This window comes from Curcuma longa, chromosome 14 (assembly GCF_044706935.1).
Source record: "Curcuma longa cultivar G26 ecotype Majalengka, Jawa Barat chromosome 14, ITB_CL_G26_1.1, whole genome shotgun sequence".
Lineage (NCBI taxonomy): Eukaryota > Viridiplantae > Streptophyta > Magnoliopsida > Zingiberales > Zingiberaceae > Curcuma > Curcuma longa.
Window position 1 is genome coordinate 7,708,826 of NC_133874.1, and position 26,822 is coordinate 7,735,647.

A 26,822-nucleotide genomic window follows, 5' to 3' on the forward strand; every position below is an offset into this window, starting at 1 on the left:
CATCCTCATAATTATAATAAATTTTTACATATCTGATGCCCAATGTGATGTTCAAGCTTGGGCCATATCGCATGTCCATGGTCGCCAATCCAATGAATATTCTTTAGGTTGTGTACCATAATGCTTGGGCTTCGGCCGGAACTTCTCCCTACGCCCTGCCCTACGGCACTCATCCATGGTTCAATCAATTCCTAGGAGGAACTTACCCAGTTGCCCAAGCCAGCACTTGGAGGCGGTTTCTATTGATGGAAACGAGTGCAATTGAGAGAGACCGTGAAAGGCATGGGACCAACCCAACTAATAGGCGTGATCGTAGTCAATAACCAATAATTTACAACCAGATAATATATGCCCGCCCTTAAACACCTTGTTGACCTCTCGTTGTGTAATTTCATCATCATACATATAATTATCTATTTAATAACAGTATTAAAATGTTCTATATCAAAATCACTCTTCTGCCTAGAGTGAGTGAAATAAATACATTATATTGATGGCATATCTTCAAAAATGTTGTCAGGTATATATCATGTGTTTTGAGTGACCACTGATTAGGTGGACCATTTTTGTTTTGTTTAGAATATTTTGTCATGAAAATAAATCTGCACTGCCGTTAAACAATGCACGCATCTCCATTTTGATAATTCATTTTGGAGGATAAATGAATTATAAAAAATAGTTATCTTATTTTATATATATATATATTTTTTTTTTCCTTCCCCGGAAGTGATGGACAATTAGAGAACATTGAAAAAGTATAAAGAACGAATTCTATTCTTTCATTTCTGGGCATATTTTTTAACGGTCCACTTAAATTTCGTTTTATTTTCCCAAAAATCAAATACTCTGCTTTATTTTTTTATTTCAAACCGGATACATCACCTGTTGTCTATTTATTTCTTATAAATACATATATAAATCATAAATTCAAGAGTACATAATAATTAAAAATTAAAAACGATTCATATATAATAAAGTATCATATATAAATACACCTCTAATATCATATATGAATCTACGCATTCCTGTAAATCCTCTGACAATTTATAACGCACTTTCCATGCAAGATGAATCAAAGAAGACAAAATACGATGCCTAGTCTTCGTCAGTAGTTATTTATAGTACTGCTCATAAACTCGAAGCATTTGTCGATAGATAGACATTGTTTAGCCCATGTGAAATCAATTTCTGATCTTCCTTCATAAATGGACGTCTAAAGAATAAATCCTCCTGCGTCTTTGGCACCTATTTAGAAAAGTACATTGACAATCTTTCAGATAGTCTTATCTGTCTCCAATTGGAAGATGTCTTTATGCCAACATCTAAATCGTAACTGTATACTAAGCTAAATGTAAGACTTTCATAGCGTCCGCACTTAAGATTTCTTAGGGTAGGTCTACTTGAAGAAATCATAGGTCTTAGCTACTCTAACATCCTGCTTAAACTAATATGCCATCCTCTACGTAGCATCCATGATCTAATAGTCGATATGATGGATATGCAGTAACAACTTAATTAGTGGAAAATCCGAGTGCGCCGCTTTCCAAATTTAGACATTCGCTCCTTTTAAGTAGGTATGATGTATTTACTTGATCTATAGGGCATCCTCCTTAGTTTATATCTACCAGAGCACTTTAACTAGAAGGGCAAAGTTACAAGCTCATAGATCGTAAAAACTCAATCAACCATCATCTTTAGGTCTACACATATCTAACTATGACACCGGTGGATGATTTGGCATCCATATAAAAGATGCTATAAATACCATTAATGATGCCCATGGGACGAGAAGAGTCAAAAGCCAAAAGCACTCAACTCTTGTAGGACAAACATGATTAGTTGTGCTTTGTTGGCGTAAGACAAAGTCTTTTGCGACTAAACATTGATTCGCTGATTCGCTAAGTCAAGCAGTGGATTATAGTCAAGCAGTCGAAGATGTTGTGCCGGTAGCTTCTAGCAAATCACAAGGATTAATTTCAGGGATTAATTTAGCAAAACACAAGGATTAATTTGGGGGAAAAGAATAGAAAATGCACCCATTGGAAATTTGTTGTACTTACACATTTATTGGAAAATTTCCCGAAAACATGAAATTAATATTCTTATTCTTTATAGACTATTTGATTACTCAAGATTAGACATGAGCATGCGTGGGAATCAAAAGTTTACATAATATTGCTGTTGAATTGAAATAATTTTTTAAAGTACCAATGTGTTTTTACTAAATAAAGATGTTTTTATTAAAAAAACATACGGATGTATATTTTTCAGTAAAAAAAACTCAACTTCAAAAGAATTAAAATGACCTATTTTTTCTATGTACTATTGTATATCTATGTAAGGGAGGATGATATATCGTCAATTGATTAATAATTGTTATCTATATAATGGAGGATGATAATCGTAATATGTCAATTGATTAATAATTGTTATCCATACAATGGATGACAATATTGCTTCTTTAGAATCTCCTCTTTTTTTAAAATATAACGTATAGATTAATTTCCCGGTCACATTTGGTTTGTTACATGAAAATGGAATATGTTCAATTTTTTACCAAATTATGAAATATATATCTCTATATATTTAATGTAAACAAGAAAACAAATAAACAAAAGAGACCGCTTGACAAATAACCCCTCTAGTGTTAAAAGAAAATGAAAACATATAAATTTCAATCTTTCGGTTTCAGAATATGTATCAAATAACTGCAAAATCAGCAGCAGCTGCTCAATTCTTCATAGCAATCATATGAAACTGTCAAGATCTTTGATTGAACAAAAGCAATTTCCAAAATAAAACAACTAAATTGACTTGATCAGGTTCTTCTACACTTGTTGGTAACCAACTCAAGAAAGTACAACAAAAAGAAGAAACCCATCAAAGGGAAGAAAAAGAGGGACTCCGGGTAGGGTGACACCTGCATCGACAATGAAGATGTTGCCAGAAACATAAGCTGATGAATCATGAAGCAAATATCGAACAATCGATGTCATCGCCGGATTCAATGTGCCATAAGTTCTCAATGGCACTGTTCTTTCAGCCACTTTGTCCAGCCATTCTCTTTTCATTAGACCTGAAGTGATCTCGGATGCAAACAGTCCTGGAGCAATCGAGTTCACACGAATGTTAGACTGACCCAGCTCCAATGCCATTGCCTGTTTGGGCAAACAACTTCGTCAAATCTCAACAAGACATGAACATAAGCAAAAAAAAAAAAAAAGATCGTTAGTATTTTAGGTCTACGGTTATATCTAGAGTCCATTATGACAAACACGACATAGTATTTTTCTTACTATCTCCAGATATAGTAGGGTTGGCCACTGGCGGGTGGTTGGCTAGAGCAATTGGGGACTTGAGGAGTTGAGGGTCCTGCCAATTTTTTACTGACCTTGAGAGCAGATGGCCAGTGTGTAACCACTTCTCACATTGCTGGTGCGTTGCACATGACCTCTCCCTTAACAAATATTGGAGAGTGGTATTTTGACAATACTGAAAGCGGGGTGTTGGGGATTGATAAAGCATACAAAACTTGGGGGCATTTTGAAACTTTCCCTAGAATCTATGATCATCGATGAAAGCATGAGATCCACCACCCATATGAAAAATGATATGAGATGCTTATACACATCAAATTAGCAATTATGTGAGTTCTGGCTTGCAGAAATCATGAAGAAAAAAACCAACTATTGAAGTCGAAATGAGCTTTTTGATCACTAGAATGCAAATTTTCTCAGCAAGTTGTTTTCACTACTTTAGTTACTAGAGTTTGAAGTAGAAATCGAACCATCAAAAGCATAAGTTATAAAATACTCAAACTGGTCGTGCTCAAGCTTTCAAGATTGGAACTACGTGGCAAATTACCTTAGTAACTCCATTGACACCTGTCTTTGATGCAGTATAGGCAAGCCCTCCAGGTAACTGACCACGGTCTATACCGCCAATAGATGAAATGTTAATTACTGAGCCTTTCACTTTTGAATCACACATGAGTTTGCACACATGTTTTGAAACTAGCCACAATCCAGTTAAATTTGTTCTGATGTTGTTATTCCAATCCTCCTCAGACCAATTTAAAGATGAATGCACACCACCTTGAAAGAAGGAAAGCATTAACCAGACATTATAGCAAGCAGATAGATCACAGAGATTGCCAACAGAGAAGAACCTAAAATGTCAAGATTTAAATGCCTACAAGTGAAAATATTATCATTTACTGAAGAACTAGTTATCGACCCAAATAATCATAACAAAACAGAACAATGCAGTTCAAGTGAGAGGAGGAATGTAAGATGCACCCTGTAGTAACGGCAATTTTATCTATGGAATCAACATTGTTCCTCATTGAAGAGCAACATATAACTCATTGGCATAACAAGGCCAGAACAAGAAAGGAAAACAAAGGCAAATGAATCATTAGAATGTGTTACCAACACTTCTTGTTCACAACTTTTTTGAATTCACAAGTCATAGTTCCTTCTTGTCCATCCAGTCTTTTATCTCTATCGGAATACAGTTTCAAATTTAACATCATCTTCAAATTCATAATTGCTTCGTGTTTTTGAGAAACAGTTGAACTTGTTTGTTAAAAAAAATCATATTTATTGTTCACACTTTTAGCATGCATTATTCACTTTTCTTGTTGTTCCTTCCCTCTTCTGTTGCTAACAGAAAATAAGTATAAATTCACCCTCTTCAATCGCTCCACTGTTTAATTTTACCAATAGAACAATCGACGTTAAATATCAAGATCCAGATACTGTGATACAGACCAAGAGATCCAAGTTTGTGAACGCTTAACTGCTGAACCCTAGTTTTCATCATCCAGAAATAAAGGACTTTGGCATTTTGTTACATGCCTGCATTTGCCAATTGTGAAAACTAGGCGAAGGTTATTGAAGACCAAAAGAGGACCAGGAATGTTGTTTTAAAAAGAAAAACTTTTTTCAAATAACGACCGAAGCCAAATGAAGGTTACCTCGAATGCCAGCGTTGTTCACCAACCCGTCGATCCGTCCAAAGGCCTCCCATGCCCTCCGCACCGCGGACGCGATCGACGCCTCCTCCGCGCTCACGTCGAGATCGATCGCGACGGATCGCGGATCCATCGACGCGGCCGATCCATTGATCTCCCCGCAGAGGGATTCGAGGAGATCGATCCGCCGCGCGGCCACGACGAGCCGGCAGCCGGCCCGGGCAAGGTCGAGGCAGAGGCCTCGCCCAATGCCTGAGGACGCGCCGGTGACCATCACGACCTTACCCTCCAGGCTCGCCCACGGCATCGAGACTCCCCCGCTCGAGGTTGGCGCCGCCGCCTCCACAGCATTCGCCATTACCACTGCTAATCCTCTCCGCCTGTCTTTACACCGGCGATATCGGTTATAAATAAGGGAAATTATTTAGTAATCAACAGTCAACACAAACTTTTTTTTTTTTTAAAAAAAAAGAAATAAAATCCAGTTATGCCACAATACGATGATTCTTCCTCGAAATTACGACGAATGCCACCGGGCAAGGAACACGGGTCTTCTCCCGCATCGACTTTGACCTTGGTCAATCTTGTGGAAGTCTTATAGAAATACAAAGAAATGTAAGAATATGCGTATGTTTCCAAATTGAGTGAAAAATCGAAAAATAAAAATATATGCAGACGAAATAAAAAACTTTAAATGTTATCGCAATAAAATTTAATTAGGATCGTAGCAGAAATTTTAATGCCACCGACAATTGTATATTTCCACATAAAATGATTTAAACTCTCTTAATTCTTCCCCAGCAATAATTTGAGATAGTATTTCGCCAAAAGTGCCAAATTGAAAACAAAATAACAGATCTGGAGCTCCAGAAATGTGAAAGGCAAATAAATATGGAAATTTCTAAAATGAACTAGGGTCAACGAAAATGTGTGAACTAAGGAGGAGAAGTCGATATCAATTGGACGTTGACCACATTGAATCGAAATTACAAGATTCTTTCGGAGAAACACATTAGTTCAAATATTCCAACTACTGCATGTAACACGTGTTGTCGGGTTGTGATATAGGGGCAAGGTTGGTAAAGATGTGCTTCAATGAAACAAGGATAGATCTGCCACTTTCCGTCCATTATTAGTGTTTAGAGGATTAAAAATCGGTCGAATATCTTTCTGAAATTTATCTACGCTTTTATTTCTTGATTTTCACTATTTTAAAAATTATCAAAGTATTTTAAAAAAAAAAATTAGTAAATTACGAATCATGTTGTCACGCTGGTAAAGAATTGATAAATACTACCATCTTAGTAAACATAAAATAAGTTCGACAAAAAAAAATTTAAGTTAAGGTACATTGTTAGATAATAGTATAATTAGATATCATGATCATGCTAGAATTGTTTCACTCCTATCCTCACCCAAGCGGTGAACAGACTTTTGTCGGCGATGCTTCAAGGATTCGATTGCTTACGAGATTGATCGAGCTTTTAGGGGTCAAGATTTGGGGGAATTGATGATGCTGGCGGCGGGGGTTTGTTGTTTTTCAAGAAAGAAAAAAAAATGGATCTCTGCGACTCTGTCACCATTTTTGTGTGAAAGATCGTCTAACTTGATGGACCGCGTAGCTATTGGACTGCAATGATCAAGCCGCCCCGAACAAGTTGGACCAGAATAGAAATTACCACGGTTGAAGCTGGCCATTAGATGGTCGTCTATTCACACATTGACGCAGTCGCATTATTTGAGATAAACTAAAAACACAAGTAGATATGTTTATAACTAATTAGAGACCGATTTGGTATCCTTATTGTAGCTAATTAGAATGAGTGACCTCGGTAGAAACTAGAACCGTCAAAAATCAAAATCTGTCATCAGTCGTGCCAGACCTGGATGATAATGCAGCAGGCATTTTCTCAGTAAGTCTCAGATTGTAGCACAAGTTTTTGGCATTGCTCATTCATTCCTACGATTATATCAGCCAAGAAAATTGTAGCATTATGAACCACTTGAGTTCTTTGAACATACTAGTGTGTCTAGGATTAGCATCAACAATGGAAGAAATCGGTGAATGGCACGAGGAAACCTAAGTTTGAAGGCTGTCTTCAAATAATAACAGTGTTTGTCAAAGGTTGCCCCCAATTTTTGTTGTCCATATGCTGGTGCAGGTAATGATATTCTTGCAAGTTTTATGTTGAAAATAGGATAAATTACTTATATACGATATTAGCTAATGCACTGGCAGTTGAAATAAAATGATTCAGAAATGGAGCTGGATAATGAAAATTAAAGTTCACAAATCATACCCAACCAAATAAGCAGAGTCTTGAATGACTCAAAGGAGCATTCTCACCTAAGTGCTTTCCTTATCTGAGGAACAACTCCAATAATAAACCCAAGAATCGGCATAAAAGAAAAGAAAGTCTCTACAATGTGCCACAAATAGGTGATACAATATCAAGCACGCTTTTGGAGTTTAGACAATAGCTGGCTCATTTAACATGAAACATTATGGGGAAAAAAACTGAATACTAAAAGGTGCATTTGATGCACACCACTCCAATTGTTGATGGTGCAAAAATCTTTTTGAAGTCAATGATTCGAGAAAGCTTCAACCACAATTTCCCAGTTTTCTCTGAAAATAAGACCTGAAACAAAAACAGAAAGTCTTGTTTCGAAGAATTATATAATGATAAACATTAACGTATGATGGTCTTTCACATTCTGCAATGAAATTAAAAAAAAAAAAAAAGAGGCCGGGATACTGCAAAAAAAAATTGTGAAACAAAAAACAACTAAATCACAAGTTCCAATTTGCAGTGACCTTTGGTTTGGTGGCTGCTATGCCAGATTCAGAGAAGACTAAAACACACTCTTCTCTAGGTATGGAACTGTTTTTAATTGGAAGATTATCATCTGAAGAATCTCCTTGGATTAAAGGTTCACATTGTTCTGCAGGCTGCTGATTCTGTGGGTAACTATTTCAATTAATTTTACCTTGTTCAGTACCTGAAGATATCCTCACTATATTGTACACATAGGACCAAAGAAAGACAGCACCGACCTGCAGTAAAATAAGAACATAATGTTAATACAGTCTGACCCTATCAGACTTGAGTTTATTTTGTTGTTTGACAAATAAAGTTAGAATATTTAAGTTTAGTCTTATCCGGGCTAGTTGGGCTAGGCAAGTCAAGTTGAAGTTTACCTAGGCTAGCCAAAACCTAGGGTCCAGTCGACTGATGACTGATGATCAGTCGATTGATGGTCGCCAAATTGCATGGTGGCCTGGTGGTCGACCACATGGTCGACCAGACCTTGTGTGGTCGACCACGTAGTCGACCAGGTCCTTGTGGTCGACCACGTGGTCGACTACCCCTGGTTGTCTTAGCTTTCAAACTTACCCAGGAACTCGGAAGAGGTTCCACTGACAAGCTTTTGCCCGGAAAGAAGATTACCTTGGTTTGGAGAAGTGAAGACGGGAAGAAGAGTACCTTGGCCGGGAAAAGTGAAGATGGGAGAAGTGGAAAAGGTTGCCCGGGAAGAAGATTACCTTAGCCGGGACGAGAGAAGGTTGGACGGGAGAGTATCAAGCCTAACCAGGAAAATATTGCCTTGACTAGGAGATATGAAACCGGGAGAAGTGAAGCCTTGGCCGGGAAACATGAAGCCAGGAGAAGTGAAGCCTGGAGAGAGAAGCTTTCCCTGGCCTGGCAGGATAAGGTTTACCCTGACCAGCTTACCCTGCCCTGGAGAGAGAAGCTTACCCGGGAGAGTGAGAAATAGTCTGGAGAGAGAAGCATACCCGAGAGAGTGAGAAATTGACTTTTACCCGTGAGAACCATGGTTCTCTTCGTTGACCACGTGGTCGACCATGGCTTTAGTGGTCGACCACGTGGTTGACCAGGTCCCCTGTGGTTGACTATGTGGTCGACCACTCAATGTATTTGATTTGTATGCTTGGGTTGGTTTGAGGTGAAGGTATCTTAGCCGGGAGCTTGGTGCTCATGGGCGAATGGAGAGAGCTTTGGTAGCTCGTCTCCGGATTGGTCCAGAAGGAGCCTTGGTAGCTCAGGACCGTGCTAGCCGGGAGCTTGGTGCTCATGAGCGAATGGAGAGAGCTTTGGTAGCTCGTCTCTGGACTGGTCCAGGAGGAGCCTTGGTGGCTCAGGACCGTGAGCTTTGGTAGCTCGATCTCAGGGAGCCTTGGTGGCCCAGAACCTGATTGGTCCGGGAGAGCTTTGGTAGCTCAGCTCGGGACTGTGAGCTTTAGTAGCTCGATCTCAGGGAGCATTGGTGGCTCAGAACCTGATTCCTCCGGGAGCCTTGGTGGCTCTGAATCGGATTTCTTTGGGAGCCATAGTGGCTCAGAACCAGATTTCTCAGGGAGCCTTGGTGGCTCAGAACCTAATTCCTCCGGGAGCCTTGGTGGCTCTAAACCGGATTTCTCTGGGAGTTATGGTGGCTCAGAACCAGATTTCTAAGGGAGTCTTGGTGGCTCAGAACCTAATTCCTTCTGGAGCCATGGTGGCTCTGAACCAGATTTCTCTGGGAGCCTTGGTGGCTCAGAATCAGATTTCTCAGGGAGCCTTGGTGGCTCAAAACCTGATTTCTCCGGGAGCCTTGGTGGCTCTGAACCGGATTCTTCAGGAGGAGGGTCTTAGTGGCTCGGTCTCTTGATTCCTCAAGAGAAGGGCCTTAGTGGCTTGGTCTCTTGATTCCTCAGGAGGAGGGCCTTGGTGGCTCGGTCCCCTGTTTGGTCCGAGAGAGCTTTGGTAGCTCTGCTCGTGACCTGGACTCTAATGTTTAATCCTTATACTATGTCCTTGCTCTGGAATGTTTTTAATGCAGCTTTTGAGTGTGCAGATATATATGACAGGTTAAGGAAAGAAATTCAAATGGACGATGAGAGTTCTAAGGCAGACTTTCGAGCTGTCTTTTTTGCAGGGGAGTTCTGGTGTCAACAGATGGCAGCTGGTGGCAGTACCTGCAGTTGGCACGGAAGGGAAGCCTGATGCGTGCTCCGCAAGTATACGGAATTGTCGCCAAGTAATAAAGATATCGAATCCACAGGGACCGTGGAATTAATTACTAGCTTAGCACACTAAGAGTGGAGAGAAAATGAGTATGAGTTTGTGTGAGGGAGAAGGAGTGTTCTAGAGTTCCTTATCCTTAAATCGGAGATAGAAATCGACTGTGACAGTATGAGTGAAAGCGATCCTAGGACTTCGGATTCCTCGGGATATTGATTGATTGACTTGGATCCTCTACTATTCCTCAATAATTGCACAATTGTAGGGATTCTAACCAAATTATCCAATTAGACCTCGTCAGACTTCCTCAAAATCATTGGTGTTCTAATGTTACTATTGTTGGTTTGAGATGATTCTAGATAGCCTGGTTTAAGGCTTTCATGTTGTCACTCATGCACCCCAGCGTACTACTAGAATTCTACCCTCTGTCACCGGGTATCCTTTTACAGACCTCTCCCCAACAATGAACAACCGCTAGCTATCCCTCATAAAGACTAATTATAGTCTAAACAATTCCTCGGACTCGTCTGGTTTAAGGCTTTCTTCCTGTCACGAAGCGCCCAGGTGTACGATCCTAAGAATTCTTCAAACCACAATTAATCTCTACCCTTATAGATTCATACCATTCACAAGTATATCATCAAACAAGCACAAGGCATAAATCCACAAAGCAATAACACAAATATATCATAAGACATGGTAGATTAACAAATTCAAGAGTACAATTATCCAATAACCCCGATTCATCCTACATCCTAGAATTTGGAGGACTACTCCATATTGGGGAGGTTACAATACAGAGAAGAAGGTAAAAAATACATCCTATTCCAAGAATCTACAAGAAAGTAGGAAATAAGACTTGAAGTTCTTCTTCTTCGGACTGCAATCTCGGCGGAGGTGAGGTGTAGATGGGATGGAGTGTTTGGACGGATGGACAGATCATCGAATCTGGCTCTGGATTAAGGCATCAGTGGCTCTAGGACGCTCCGGTGGCTCTCCAAAGTCTCCCCTCCTTCTTAGGGCTCTAAAGGGGGCTATTTATAGCTGTCCCAAAATTTTAGACATGCCTCCGTCACACGGCCGTGTCTGGTAGACACGGCCATGTGTGGGCGTCCTTCTGTGGTAGAGGCACGGTCGTGCCTGTGAGGCACGACCCAGTGTAGTTGTTGTTCTGTTAGGCGGCACGGCCGTGCCTGTAGGGCACGGCCAGAGGCAGGCACTGTTCTATTTTGGAGACACGACCATGGCTGGGAAGCAAGGCCAGAAGTAGTCACTTCTCTACGGGGAAGACACGGTCGTGCCTGGGAGGCACGGCTGGTAGCAGATGCTCCTATGTTGAGAGACACGGTCGTGCTTGGGAGGCACGGCCATGCCTTGACTTGGCTCTGTGGAGGAAACACGGCTGTGTCTGAGAGACACGACCATGTCTGAGAGACACAGCCATGTCTGAGAGACACGGCCATGTCTGGCTACTTCAGGGAGAATGCACAGGCACGCCTGTGCCTGTGGGGCACGGCTTGGACTTGTTCAGCTCTTATTTGAGGGCATGCCCGTGCTCTTGAGGCACGACCATCAGGAGGTGATAGACACGGCCGTGCTTGAGAGGCACGGCTCTGTCTTGCCTTATCTTCAATCGTTGCTCCGTTTCACCTATTTTGCACCGTTTTCTATCCTAAAACACACAAATATAAGAGCAGTTCTCCGAACTAGGAAAATAGGAATATAATGTCAAATGCACAGATAAGGGATGTAATGCACGCAGGATATGACATGAAAAATAGAAAGATGTGCAAATAAAGTATAAAAATAGTTATCAACCCTACGCACATTAAAGCCACAGAGTGCAGAGATCCGTTGGGCACAAGAACCAAGCAGATGTTTTAAAAGAAGCGAGAAGTCGTGCTGAGGAGTAGACTTCATCGTTGATCATCTTTGAGAGCTCACAAGCGCCATTGTCGATCCTATGAGAGCTTGATCGTGAATTAAAGAAGAGGAAACAAGAACAACGTCCTGTGTTTGGAGGAACATGCTTGAGTTGCAAGCTGTTCTTGTTGTCTCTGTTGTCCAGTCTTTGATTCGTTGTATTCTCCTTGTCTTATGCGTATCTTTGTATCTTTGAGACATTCTGTGGAGAGGTTCCTCCATCGAGAAGGAGAAGATTATAGCCGATATTTTCTGGGGTCTGATCTGCCGAAAGATCGAGGGATCGTCCACCTTACGGACACGTCGAGGAGTAGGAGCAAGTTATCTCCGAACCTCATAAATCTCTGAGTCTTGTGTGCTGATCTTCGTCTCGCTCCGTAATCGAGTTATCATTTCCGTTGCGTTAACGAAGACGAAGGAAGAAAAGCGATTTGTGGACGGCTATTCACACCCCCCTTCTCTAGCCGTGTCCAAGAGATCCAACAAGTGATATCAGAGCGAGGTTGCTCTGTTATTTTGGATTAACATCCAACGAGCAACATCAAATGACTATGAAGGAAAGATTCAGCACAGCAAGACCCCCGTTCTTCGATGGATCAGATTTTCAATATTGGAAGAGCAGAATGGAGTATTATCTAAAGACAGATATCTCCATGTGATTTTCAGTAAAGGAGGGATTTACCCCTCCAAAGGATGAAGAAGGCAAGGAGTTCGACTCTTCAAGATGGACAACTGAGCAAATAAGAAAGAGTTAAGCTGATGCTAAAGCTGTGGTCACCCTTCAGTGCGGACTTAACAGAGACCAACTTACCAAGATTGGTCCATTCACAAGCGCGAAGGATCTGTGGAACAAGCTGATCGAGCTGCACGAGGGCACCCGGGACTCTCGTGTGGCAAAGAGGGACTTATTACAGAATCAGCTTCAAAATTTCATGATGAAGGAAAGGGAGACTGTGAGAGAGCTTCACGGAAGATTCAAGGAAATCATCAACGGTCTTCACTCTGTTGATGAGCATATTGAAAATCGTGATCTCGTCAGGTATGCACTCAAATCGTTTCCAAGGAACGCGTTGTGGTCATCCATGGTGGATGCCTACAAGGTTTCCAAGGATTTATCTATTGTAAAGTTAGATAAATTTTTCTGTGAAATGGAACTGCACGAGCTCGCTAACAAAAATCAAAAAGAGAAAGGTATAGCTCTGTGTGCAGGTGAAAAGAAGAAGAAGAAGAAGAAGAGGGCACTGAAAGCCGCGAGGGATGAGTCCTCATCAAGCTCATTGGAGGGAAGCACACACGACTTCGCTTTGTGGCGCAAGTACATTCAGACTCCGAGAGCTCCAGCGAGGAATCAAGCTCGACTTCATCATCTTCGGATGATGAAGAGGTAACATTAGTTAAATTGGAAAAATGTTATAGAGCAATTTCACATCTTGTTAACGCCCATCTATTTATAATTCATTACATACGATCTACTTTATCACACCTTATTATTTTATTATTGCATATTTATATTCTTTTGTTCGGCGATCTGCTCTTCGTATATTTTGATTGACAGGATGTGATTTAAAGATAAAACGATGCATATTTGATGGTGGAACAAGAAGTGATGAAAAATAAATAAATTGTGTTAAAAATGATAGCGTATTTTAGACAATAAACAATTTAATCTTCTTTCCATATAAGTAAACAGTTTAAGGGATGGATTTTTCTCACCTTCCTTAATCAAATTAAACAAACACATTAGATTGATGATTCCTTCCCCTTTCCATATCTCTAAGGTTATTTCATCCATCCACCATCCACTCCTCCAAGTAAACAGGGCATTAGTGTTTACTTCAAGGGAAGAGAGGGAGGCGGGGAGAAGGCAAAGTCGGGGTCTGGTATCCTGCAGGATAACTCAATACATCAGATTTATTTGTATCGACCTCCCGTCTCCGCTGTGTGCAAATGAACACGTGTCATATGTCCGGAAGTGACGTTATTCCCTAGGGGATACCAGACACTATACCAAGCTCGTGCTGCAGTGCGTGAGTCACGTGTCGAAGGTACTGGTGGCACAGAAGTAGAAGAGCTTGATTAAATTATGAGGCCTGCTTTTCCCACCCCATCACCGCACACCCCCCTCCCACTTCTTCTCTCTCCTCTTCTAATGACCTTTTTATCCTTTTTTATTTATTTATTTTTTTATTTAATTTTATTTTTTAATTAATTTTATTTAAAAATAACTCTCATATATTTTTATTTTTATTTAGTTTTATTTTTAAATTTATTTAATTTATTAATTTTTTCATCAATACGATATTTTTTTCAATTTTATTTAATTTTTATTTATTTTTATTTTTTAATCAATTTTGTTTATTATTTTTATCAATACTTTATTTTTAGAATTTTATATAAATTTTATTTAGTTTTATTTTTAATCAATTTTGTTTATTATATTTTTCAATTTTATATAAATTTTATTTTTTAATTAATTTTATTTATTATTTTTTTTCATAATACATGTATTTTTTTCAATTTATTATTTTTAAAATTTTATTTTTTTTATTGATTTTATTTTTTGTTAATCAGTTTTTTTTTCAATTTTTTTTATCATTTTTATTTTTTTTAATAATTTTTTATATGTTTATAATCTTTTGTTTATTTTTAGTTATAAATTTTAGTTAAATGATAAACAAATTTAATTAAAAAAATAAAACTAAATAAAAATTAATTAAAATTAAAAAAATATATATAAGTAAAATAAAATAAAAATAAAGAAAAAAGGGTATAAAAGTTATTTGAATAAGAGAGAGAGAGAGAGAGAGGAGGGGAGGGCCGAGGGGGTGCGGTGGTAAGGAGGTGGGAAAAGTAATTTACTTAAATTATATTAAATTTGAGACAGGAGCCATCGTATTCCGTCCACCCGTCCGGCGTTCGATTGGCGGAGTGTAGTCTCTCGGACAATGGCCATCTCAGCGGATTGCTAGCGTTGTCGGCCACGGCAGACATGGTAGACGTGGCAGGCAGCAATTTTGCCATTAGTTTATCCTTTATCTCAATAAATAAATAAATCATATATAATAGATTTCTATTTTAACGTGCTTAATGTCTTTCAGCGATCAATTATTGCTACAAATCGAACACAATTTTTTTTAAAAAAATAATAATAATAAAATTAAAATATCTTACGATTGTTAAAGGTTGTGTTTTTTTAAGAAAGTAATTATATTTGACAAAATTGTAAGTAGCTTTTAAAAATATTTGTTTGATATATTTTGACTATTTTCTTAATATATCACATAGTTTTGAATGAAAAAATAATAATATAATGTAGATGAAAGTATCGACTTCAATTTAGGATATAAAACAAGTGATAAAATATATGTGATCCAAATAAGAATATGCAATTTTCAATCAGAGTATTTATTCAAGATGATTGCTTTTTAAAAAAATTATTGTAAGTGTTCGATCATTTTGTATTTTTTTAATTTATGTTAGTGATCACTGATGCTATAAAAAATTTTCATTGACTATCAAATAAATTTTTTAATGATATGCAGATTTAAACTTTAGTTAGGTAAAAAATCCGTCTTATTTTTATCATCATATCCTAGCTCGGATAATTGATCATCCTCGTTTGCAGAAGAAAAGTGTTGGAAATTTTGATGGAGACGTACAATAATTAGATAATTTTAAAATATTTTTATAATACGAGTTCATTTTATGAAAAATCAATAATAGATTATTTTTAGATGTGCAATTTTTTTATAAAAAGAAATTATATCAGTGCTTTACTTTAGAAAGAATAATTAAAGAGATATATTTGTATTTTTTTTAATAATTATTGTATTCCCCCTGATTTTTCTCATAAATGAAACGTTACCAAAGAAAAATATCTGTGTGTCCATGCAACACTGACGTGGCCACGAGACATTGCCAACGCAGCATACCCTCACAGAATATGGTTATTCTCAAGCTTTCCGATAAAAAATAAACGGTCTATGTTTCACCCATTTGCTAGATATTTGTGGCATACGTATTATATACCGTATACAGGAATTCAAGCCAGGGAAAGGATAGTAGTATGTTGGGTCCCAATGTTCTGAGCCGCTATTTGCGGTAGGAAGGAAGGAATGCAAAACACGTAGGCTTCAAATATTTTACTCACCGCAAGGCTGCCATGAGACATGAAATGCCTATTTTACCCTCGTTATTGCAGGAGCCCTAAGGTTATAATAGTGATACCAACGCTATCGTGCTCTTTCTACATCGCGTCGAAGAGGCCGGGAAGTAGCCGCTCTACTTGTTTCTCGTTTTCGGTACAGATTTCTTATCCTTCATTGCCTTCGTTTGTGTGGGTTTCATTCCGAGTTTTATGGATGATTTAGCTATTGGAGTTGATGTTTTCGGTTTTCTCGATGGCTTTTTGTTTCCAGTTTTGTGGATGCGATCTTTGTTTTTTGATCTGCAAATATTCGTAAGTTAGATAATGAGTTTGTCCTTCGATCTACGAATTACCTTAAATCAGATGGTTTGTTTGTCGATATTGCGTTGTTGTTTGTTAGTTTGCCTACTGAAACATCTGATTGCATCAATTAACTGTGTTATGCCTGGCGATGCTAGTTCGGGTGCTGGATATCTTAGGATTTAGTCGGATTATTTGGATAAACCTAACGAGGGTCATCTTATTGTCAGACGGTCGGTTTGATCCTCGTGCTAGCAAAATTTTTTTTTCTGATATCCTCATCCCTTTATATACTTTTAGATCCTGTATTAAGCAAGTAAATCGTAGTTCTTCTGATGACAACGTTTTACCTGGTTGTATTACTTTTTTTTTGTTTCTTTGACTATGGAAGTGTGTTTAGTTTTTGTGATCATCCGATCTAAATTTGTGTAATTTCATTTTTTTTTGAGTTGATATCACCTTGGTATGAGGATAAAATTAAAGCTAATTGATTTTTTAATATGTTTCAATTAAGAATCATCTTATAACTATTTTATTTAAAATAGTAATGTAAAGCATTGAATATTTATGTGATAGTTTCAGACACTTGGTGATGTCCTGTGCTAGTAATATGTTGATAGATTATATTACTAATAGATTATATTAGTACACTTTCTAGTTATAGTGGTAAATCAATGTCACCATATTTCTTTCTATATATCAAAGTTTGGTTTTTGGTTTGACATGTAGTGTAAAACGACTTGAAGGTTTATGCTATGTTGATAGCTACTAAATCAGCCTATAATTCTTAATGATGAATGTGATTTTTTTTGCATTTAAATGACTATAACAATGATCATGCAAAATTATAACACATCTAAACACAATAGTAATGAGTGGATTTCTCACCAGTATGCTGTTTCATTGATTTTGTTTACCACATCTATACAATAATTGTTAGATGATTACTGTGAAATATCTGTTTAGCCTTGTTTTCTGGTTAGAAATATTCACAGAGTGAGCTTTTGAGCATTTTTAGAATCTATTTCTTTTGTTTCTTTGCTCACTCACTAGCAGTTATCAGTTTTAAGAATATTGTCAGTGAGCAGAGTAGCTTTAAAAGGGATCTTTATTAGGGTTTAGGTTTTAGGATTTAGGGTTTAGGGTTTAGGGGTTTAGGGGTTTAGGGTTTAGGGGTTTGGGGTTCATTAGGGGTTCATTAGGGGTTATGGGGGGGGGGTGTAGGGTCTAGGGTCTAGGGTCATCCAAGTCATTGCCTTTTCTAACATAGGTAGTACCTAAAGAATATTAGTAACGCAACTGAATTATATTTGATTTGAAACCTAAATTTTCTGTTAATTAATTTGTAGATGTATAACTACATAACAAATACCAAATCTTCTCAGAGAAAAAGTTGTTTAAGATTTAGGACTTTGCGTTGTTGCAGTTTGCCATGCCTAATTAGATTTGGCATGTTTTTCATTTCCCTGCAACTGATGTTTGAATTTGTTTTATAAACCATAAACTCTATCAAATATGGTTGTCCAAATACATCTAGTTACTTATATCAATCATTTTAGTCAGAGTAAAATTTATACTGTGCATTTTTGGAGTTTACCAATTGACATGTCAACCAACTTATCATTTCTTTTTATTCTTTGGATGAAATGTTTCCATGGACATTTCTCTCGTTATTTTTTTTTATTGTGATTTGAACTATGTTTTTAATAGTTATCACATTCCTTATTGCTGTTAGGATTTGTCTTTTGCATAGGTCCATTCAATTTGATTAATTTTAAGTTAATAAAAATTTATTCTTGTTAAACTACTGATAAAATTTCTTTGTCTCAGAAACTAATTTTCCATAGTACTAACAGTTTGTTTCAGCTTCACATATGTTTTATCGCTGGTTTTATTGAGTGTTTATGTTGGAAATTTAAAAAAAAAAATCAAACTTCACCTTTTAATTCAATTTTTATTAGCCAATGTTTTTTCATTCTTCTATGTGTCACTAGACCTGAGCTTGGATTGGAGCCTGGAAATGAAGCTGATTCTGTTTTTCACGTTGGGCAAGTGGTGAAGTGTAGAATAACAAGTATAGCTCCTTCAAGAAGAATTAACCTTAGTTTCATCACATCTTCTACAAGGTTTGCAACTCTAAACATTTAGTTCTTTGGTTGATTGTCTTTTACTCCTTTTAAACTTTTTTCTAGTCCTCTGTCTTCCTTTTTTGTGGAATTTTTTTTTTTTTTTTGGGGGGGGGGGGAGTCTGAAGTGTAAATTGAGGTTGCTCACACTGATTTATCTCAACCTTCTTCATCATGTATTGTGTGTGCTTCTGCATGATGTTGAATATTCCATATCGAAACATGTGTTGATTTGCCGTACATTTTGTTAGGGTTTAGGATTTTAGGATTTAAGATTTTATTATTTTAGGGTTTAGGATTTTACAGGGTTACTGGTTTAGGGGTTTAGAATTTAGGGTTTGGGGTTGGGGTAGGTTTAGGGTTTAGGGGTAGGATTTAGGGTTTAGGGTATGGGGTCTTGGGTTTAGGTTTTAGGGTTTTAGGGGGTTGGAGTTTGGGTTTTGGGGTTTGGGTTGTAGGGGTGTATGGTTATAGGGTTTGGGTTATAGGGTTTGAGTTTTAGGATTTGGGGGTTGGGGTTTTGGGTTAGGGGTTTGAGGGTTAGGGTTGGGGTTTGAGGGTTGGGGTTTAGGGGTTGGGGGTTAGGGTTTAGGCTTTAGAGTTTAGGGTTTAATTAAAATTTGTATGAGATAATGATCTATAGACTATCGCTGCAAAATTACATGTATACATGCAGCCACTCTCGATTTTGTTAACATTTAGGTAACAAGTTTTTTTACTATGCAAGGAAAGTTTGAACCAAGATAGCAAAACAATGTATATACACATACAAATATGCTTAATAAACCAACTTGGGTTGGTGTAGAAAGGGGTGATAGCCAAATCTAATCTCAGAAGTTAAAGTGGGATGCAGTAACTAGATTTATTTCATGAACTAGGTATGGTGACAGGACTCCGGTGAAGTAGATTCTCATTAGCCTTTGACCTTCAAGGGAGTCTCTATAAAGAATGGAAAGAACTCATTAACAGCAAGCCAATTACAGCGAGCTAGGGACAAATGTCCCTTAGGGAGAGGTGGTCCACACTTTGTCAAATATTTAAGCGGGTTCAATTCCTAGCGAGTTAGCTTTGGCTCTTACTAGGGGAAAGTCACTTGTGTTTATGCCAAAAACACGGGCTTTCTAACAATCTCTCTATCTTCTTTCCCTCTCCCGTATCCTTATTATATGTATTCGGACAGCTAATCTTAGCACGCTAGCTCAGTAGTTTAGTGGTTAAAGTGTTCTCCGTTAATGCACACCTTATATCAAGTATTAGTAGTAGTTGAGTTGACTGTCTTTGTGCTGCTTTGTCGCGATAGAGTAGTTAAACGAAGAAGTGCTGCTGCCGTTGAACGCCTGAAGAGGCCTTTCTTCCTCATCCTCTTGAGGAGCCGACTGGATGACCGAGATGTACTAGAAAGTAGCGTTGTCTCCTTCGTTTACTGAAGTATCCAAGAGATTCGATGCCTCCAAAGCTTGCGGCGGGGTGGCCATCTTCGATGTAGTATTCTCGAAGGATAGCAAGCGCAATAGCGAAAGAAAGTCGTTCAACTTCCTTTCACGGTATGGTTCACGGCCTTGCATTCGTTGGTACCCTAATGCTTAGTTATAGAATATGTTAAGATTTATATGCTATTAGCTGTAAGATCGTGTAATGCGCTAGAGGGGGAGAGTGAATAGCACGGTCGTCGTTTCTCGTTCGTTCTATCAGAATAACTTAGTAGCGGATTAATAAAACAAACACAGGGACGTATAGATTTTTATTTGGTTCCTAATCCCCAGGGTTAGTATATCCAAGGCCTATGTACGGAAGGCGCCTGTCCACTAGTGGTATCCTTTCCGAACGTTCATTTGGAGGCGGAGAAACCCGTCTTATAGTCTTGATAAATAATAACGATAAATAAAATAGTAAGACTTAAAGAAATTAAGACATACTTGGTTGCCGATCTGGAAGTCCTGAGCGTTGCGCACTCCTCCTGGATCTTCCTCAGTTGCAAGAGTCTGGCCCCATTCGCGTTCAACAGCACCACTAAAAGAATCAAATGGCTTGTATTTGCCTGGATCTAGTTGACTCAGGTTTGCCCTGAGTTGATCCCGGACTTGGTTCGGTTGTTTCTGTTTGCTTCACTTGTGTTTTCTTTATCTTGCTTCCAGCTCCTGGTTCCTTGCAAGATAAGCATTCAAACATGCAAAGCAACCTTCTGTGCTTGAGTTAAACCTTATCCTGTGGATTTAACTTCGGATTTCTATCGAAATTTTGGGTTAGTCTGACGCCTACTGTTTCCACATTAGGAACGCGCCCTTACCCACTCTTACTTAGAAGAAGTTTTGCTAACAAATCCTCCAGACTTGTTGGACTTCTCGCTTAGCCATGGTCCTCGACCCTCAGGAATTTGCTACTAGGCCTTGGTCCTCCTGATAGCCTAGACTTCCACCAAGCCTCCGGTCATCCTGACCCTACTCGTTTGAACTTTGACCACGCTTCCCGATCCTTCGATATTATATGAACTTTCACCTGATGCACTTGACCTTGCTAAGACTTCTGTCTGATCTTCCAAACCAGGACTTACTTTTGTCTAGCCTATATTTAGGACTTTCTCTTGCCTAGTTTCACTCACCAGGACTTTATTGCCCAATCTTCCATACCAGGACTTCACTGTCTAGTCTAACCAATTAGGACCTTTTGCTAGTCATCTAGTCTGACTAGACTTCACTCATATTCAAAAATCAGATCCTGTTTGAATCAACATTTGATCAAACTGACCAGACCTAGGTGTATTGTTAAACATCGAAACTCTAAGCAAGATCTAGTGCTTCTTGCATCAACATTGGCCAATTAAATCAAACAAAATACCATTTAATCCATCTTAAATTCAACTCCAATTATCACCCTAATGCTAGAATTATTTGATGTCATTCAAATTATCAGTGATATTTATTAAAACTCCAAAAGAAAATTGCAACAGAATAGTTTATCAGTTATCATTCTAAAGCAAAATTTAATTTTGTTCATTCCTTGTGCAAGTCAAACATGACTATACGCGGATTTTTAATATGAGACCTAAAAATATTGTGCGGATATAGTAGACTAAATAATAGAGATAAAAGAGCTTCAATAGAGAGAGTAAAAGAGAAAATAATTATTAGGATCAACGTGAAAAAACATCACCGTTACATCAGAAGTATAACATATAGAGAATCAAATCAATTAGGAGTAGATCTACATATTGTGAAACAAATCAGTTAGTGGCGATAGCAGGGGCAGTGCTCGCAAGAAATCAATGAAATCGCACAGGAACCGAAAGATTTGTCAGTACGAGATCAATCGTCGAAAGAAACGTGTAAAGGATGTAGACAAGAGGAGCGCTTACCTACCGTAGGGTGTCGCCGCCGCCGCTGCTGTTACAGGAGGATGAAGAAGTCGAAAGGGCTTCATTAAGATAGGGTTATATTTTCTACTTTAGTCCAACAATTTTGTAAATTTTTAAATTTTTTTGCTAATATTCTCTCTCATAATTCATAAAACTATTTAAAATGTACGTATATCTTATTTGAAATAGAGAATAGTAGCAAAAAAATACGTATATCTTATTTTTATTTCAAATAAGATATACGTACATTTTAAATAGTTTTATGAATTACAAGAGAGAATAGTAGCAAAAGAAATAAAAATTTACAAAATTATTGGACTAAAATAGAAAATATAACCCTATCTTAATGAAACTCTTTCGACTTCTTCATCCTCCTCCTGTAACAGCGGCGGTGGCGACACCCTACGGTAGGTAAGCGCTCTTCTTGTCTACATTCTTTACATGTTTCTTTTTCCAGCGATTGATCTTGTACTGGCAAATCTTTTGGTTCCTGTGCGATTTCGTTGATTTCTCGCGAGCACCGCCCCTGCTGTCGCCACTAACTGATTTGTTTCACAATATGTAGATCTATTCCTAATTGATTTGATTCTCTATATGCTATACTTCTGATGTAACGGTGATGTTTTTTCACGTTGATGTTAATAATTGTTTTCTCTTTTACTCTCTATATTGAAGCTCTTTTATCTCTATTATTTAGTCTACTATATCTGTACAATGTTTTCCGTTCTCATATTAAGAATCCGCGTATAGTCATGTTTGACTTGCACAAGGAATGAACAAAATCAAGTTTTGCTTTAGAATGATAACTGATTAACTATTCTGTTGCAATTTTCTTTTGGAGTTTTGGTGAATATCACTGATAATTTGAATGACATCAAACAATTCTAGCCTTAGGGTGATAATTGGAGTTGAATTTAAGATGGATTAAATGGTATTTTGTTTGATTTAATTGGCCAATGTTGGTGCAAGAAGTACTAGATCTTTCTTAGAGTTTCGATGTTTGACAATACACCTAGGTCTGGTCACTGGTCAGTTTGATCAAGTGTTGATTTAAACAGGACTTGATTTTTGGATATGAGTGAAGTCTAGTCAGAATAGATGACTAGCAAAAAGCCCTAATTGGTTAGACTAGACAGTGAAAGTCCTGGTATGGAAGATTGAGCAATAAAGTCCTGCTGAGTGAAGCTAGGCAAGGGAAAGTCCTAAATATAGGCTAGACAAAAGTAAGTCCTGGTTTGGAGGATCAGACATAAGTCTTAGCAAGGTCAAGTGCATCAGGTGGAAGTTCATATAGTATCGGACGGAAGCATGGTCAAAGTTCAAACGAGTAGGGTCAGGATGATCGGATGCTTGGTGGAAGTCTAGGCGGTCAGGAGGCCCGAGGCTTAGTAGCAAATTCCTGGGGGCCGAGGACCATGGCTAAGCGGGAAGTCCAACAAGTCTGGAGGATTTGTTGGCAAAACTTCTCTTGAGTAGGAGTGGGTAAGGGCGCGTTCCTAGTGTGGGAACAGTAGGTGTCAGACTAACCCAAGATTTCGGTAGAAATCCGAAGTTAGATCCACAGGATAAGGTTTAACTCAAGCACAGAAGGTTGCTTTGCGTGTTTTAATACTTGTCTTGCATGAACCAGGAGCTGGAAGCAAGATGGAGAAAACACAAGTGAAGCAGCCGAACCAAGTCTGGGGTCAACTCAGGTCAAACCTGAGTCAACTAGATCCAGGCAACTTGATTGAATTCAGGCGATCGGACGGTACAGGCGATCTGAATGTGGAATCCAGGCAACCCGATTGGGAAGACTCAGCCCGGATAAGATCGAGAGGATTGAATCAGATCATATCTAGTCGCTCGAATATGGATTTCAATCGATCAGATGGGCTATAAAAGGACGTGAACAACAAGAGTATATCAAATACAAGCCATTCCATTCTTTTAGTGGTGTTGTTGAACGCGAATGGGGCCAGACTCTTGCAACCGGGGAAGATCCAAGAGGAGTGCGCAATGCTCAGGACTTCCAGATCGGCAACCAAGTGTCTTAATTTCTTTAAGTCTTACTGTTTTATTTATTGTTATTATTTATCAGGATTGTAAGATGGGTTTCTTCGCCTCCAAACGAACGTTCAGAAAGGAGACTACTAGTGGACGGACGTTTTTTGTACATAGGCATTGGATATACTAACTCTGGGGGTTAGGAACCAAGTAAAAATCCGTGTGTCCGTGTGTTTGTTTTACTAATCTGTTGCTAAGTTATTCTGATAGAATGAACAAGAAACGACGACCGCGCTATTCACTCTCCCCCTCTAGCGCATTATACGATCTTACAGCTAATAACATATAAATCTTAACATATTCTATAACTAAGCATTAGGGTACCAATGAATGCATATATTGTATTTGACAAAGTGTGGGCAAGCCACCTCTCCCAAGGGACATTTGTTCCTGGCTCGCTGTAATTGGCTTGCTGTTGAATAGTTACTTCCATTCTTTATAGAGACTCCCTTGAAGGTCAGAGGCTAATGAGGATCTGCTTCACCGGAGTCCTGTCAACATGCCTAGTTCATGAAATAAATCTAGTTACTGCATCCCACTTTAACTTCTGAGATTAGATTTGGCTATCACCCCTTTCTACACCAACCCAAGTTGGTTGATTAAGCATATTTGTATGCGTATATACATTGTTTTGCTATCTTGGTTCAAACTTTCCCTGCATAGTAAACAAACATGTTACCTGGATGTCAACAGAATCGGGAGTGGTTGCATGTATACATGTAACTTTGCAGCGATAGTCTATAGATCATTATCTCATACAAATTTTAATTATATTCTATATCCTTGTTCCAATAATCTCTTTTGATAATCCATAATCTAATTAAGTTAGCTAAATATAAAACCACACAGCAATTGCTTAATGTGATTTTGCATGTTGCTAACAATGTGTAGTAAAGGCTGTTGTTTCACTATCATGTCTTTGTTCATGTTGATATAACTTGTTTCACATATGAAGAAAAATTATTTGAACTTTCTTTGACGAATCAATTTATATTATTGTGAAGAGTTATTTTGAATGAGTCTTGTTGTGTCATGTTGAAACCATGTTGTCTTTGTGTCTAACGTTACTAGCCCTAATTGAGTTTAGTTTGTATCAAACTTTTGACTGGCATGATCCTTCGAGTGGAACTTATCCATTTACTTGACATTCTGTTATCTGACAATCAGATTAATTGGCTTCAAATGAAATACTACCAGTTCTTCACCATTTTAGATAGCCAATTACTTCCTCTATTACTTCAAATGAATATCGTGCATGCGAAAAATGCCTTGATTTTGTAAACTTCATCTATTACTTTTTGTTTCATGGTTGTCTTGTTTCATGGCAGAAAAAGGGCAAAAAAGATGAAGAAAGGGATACATCCTCAAATGCAGTGGATTTCATATGTGACTCAAAGTGGTAGATTGATCAATGTTATGATGACCAGAATCAACCATGTTGGTAAAGTCTACCATTTGAGAGCTAGGCGCCAGATGGCCCAAAGTCTCGGGCAGATCGCAAAGTTCAACCGCCGATACGGGAAGAACCAAGAAAATGAGGAAAAATGAACGAATATACAACTTGTTTTGCCGTCTTTTGTGTTTATTTTGTCATAAAATTCGCATTCAGGTACAAGATTGTCATGGACAACTTGATTCTGATGTTACTCATTCTAGTTTCTTTAGAATGCAGTAATTAATTCCTCTGTGTTTCTATGCCATGTCTTTCTTTTTGTTTTTGCTTTTACTATTTTTTTCTTCAAAATGCTAATTTTACTGTCATCATTTTCCCTTTGATATTTGTAAATGTTATTAAAATGTCCCTTATAGTTTATTATTATCATTTTATCTTCCATAAAAATAACAAAGAGGTATTTTAAAAATTTTAAAATATAGGGGGCAAAATGATATTTTCTCTACATTTACTCTAATTCGGTTCGAGTCGGTTCAAAAACATTGTGAATTCGAATGGCTTGTCGTCCGCATTCATGGTTGGCTGGTGAAACGAACCGACCGTGCTCGGTATCTCGACCGGCGGTTCGGTTGCAGATATTTGTGGAGAGGGGAAGGAAGAGAGGCGAGCAGAACTCGAGGTGGACGCGCAGCGAGCTCATGACGCAATGCTTCTGCCTCTTCCCCACACGCAACGCCCTAGTTCCCACCTCCCGCTCTCGCCACTATTTACTCCTCCCCCTTCCCTTCCCCTCTCCGGTTCTCCTCCTCCTCCGATTCCATTAGGCCTCCCGACCGACCAGTACCACCATGGCGCTTTGCGGGGTCTCCTTCCTCCCCGCGCGCGATGCGCTCCGGATCAGCTTTCCGCTCCTCACCTCTTCTCCCTTCCCTTGCTCTCGGCGTTCTTTGGGATCCAGAGTTACGCGGAGAAGGCAGGCCACGTGCTCTCTCCGGAAGATCGACTCCGCCGCTCCGTCCGGCGCGGGGAAAGCGGTGTTGAACGGCGATGAGGAGATCGGACCCGTCATGAACTTCAGGATGTCTGATTTTGCAATTTCGGCTCAAGTTAGCGTCGGTCTTCATGGACGGGTGCGTTATGGCTTGTTCTTCAAGCAAAATGTTGACTTTTTTGTTCTTGAAATCGAAGGCGCTTATTCTCCCGGGCTGTTTCTTATTGCATAGGCTGACGAGTTGATCTTCGAGGCGATTGTTTGTGATCCCAATAGGTGAGTAGAATTCTCCCCGCTTTTGGCCTAACCTGTTCTAATGCCCACGAAGGCCAAAGTTCGGATTTTGATGGATTTGTACCATTTTAGCCCGCTTTACAAATCGAGGGTAGTGCTTCGGCAACTGACTACTGCGCAAGCGAAGCGCAGAGGTCGGCGTGCATTGGAGGTCGGCTGGACTGAGCTTCTTTTGCTAAATCAATGGAGTGATTTTGCTCCAGTATTTGATTAGAAGTGATACACATGATATAACCACTGAAAGACCC

At 38.6% G+C, this 26,822-nt stretch overlaps 2 protein-coding genes and 1 long non-coding RNA gene across 4 annotated transcripts; 2 read left to right on the forward strand and 1 right to left on the reverse strand.

Moving 5' to 3' along the window:
• Positions 1–2,747: 2,747 nt before the first annotated feature.
• LOC141845422 (uncharacterized) lies at positions 2,748–5,333 on the reverse strand. Its single transcript, XM_074733480.1, has 3 exons — positions 4,979–5,333; positions 3,865–4,094; positions 2,748–3,158 (listed from the first exon to the last, which is right to left on the reverse strand). Exons 1-3 carry the CDS (start codon positions 5,331–5,333, stop codon positions 2,850–2,852), a joined length of 894 nt encoding a protein of 297 aa, XP_074589581.1. The 3' UTR covers positions 2,748–2,849.
• Positions 5,334–16,153: 10,820 nt separating this feature from the next.
• LOC141845570 (uncharacterized) lies at positions 16,154–25,614 on the forward strand. Of its 2 annotated transcripts, XM_074733634.1 has the most exons (3): positions 16,154–16,226; positions 18,367–18,498; positions 25,225–25,614. In XM_074733634.1, exon 3 carries the CDS (start codon positions 25,241–25,243, stop codon positions 25,442–25,444), a length of 204 nt encoding a protein of 67 aa, XP_074589735.1. In that variant the 5' UTR covers positions 16,154–16,226; positions 18,367–18,498; positions 25,225–25,240; the 3' UTR covers positions 25,445–25,614. The 2 variants fall into 2 exon arrangements, with proteins under 2 accessions (XP_074589735.1, XP_074589734.1); XM_074733633.1 differs by lacking the exon at positions 18,367–18,498 and having other exon boundaries at positions 16,184–16,226.
• Positions 25,615–25,972: 358 nt separating this feature from the next.
• LOC141844679 (uncharacterized) lies at positions 25,973–26,727 on the forward strand. The gene is made up of 3 exons (XR_012603170.1): positions 25,973–26,419; positions 26,513–26,556; positions 26,647–26,727. It is a non-coding gene; the product is annotated as an uncharacterized LOC141844679 (long non-coding RNA).
• The last annotated feature ends 95 nt before the right edge of the window (positions 26,728–26,822 follow it).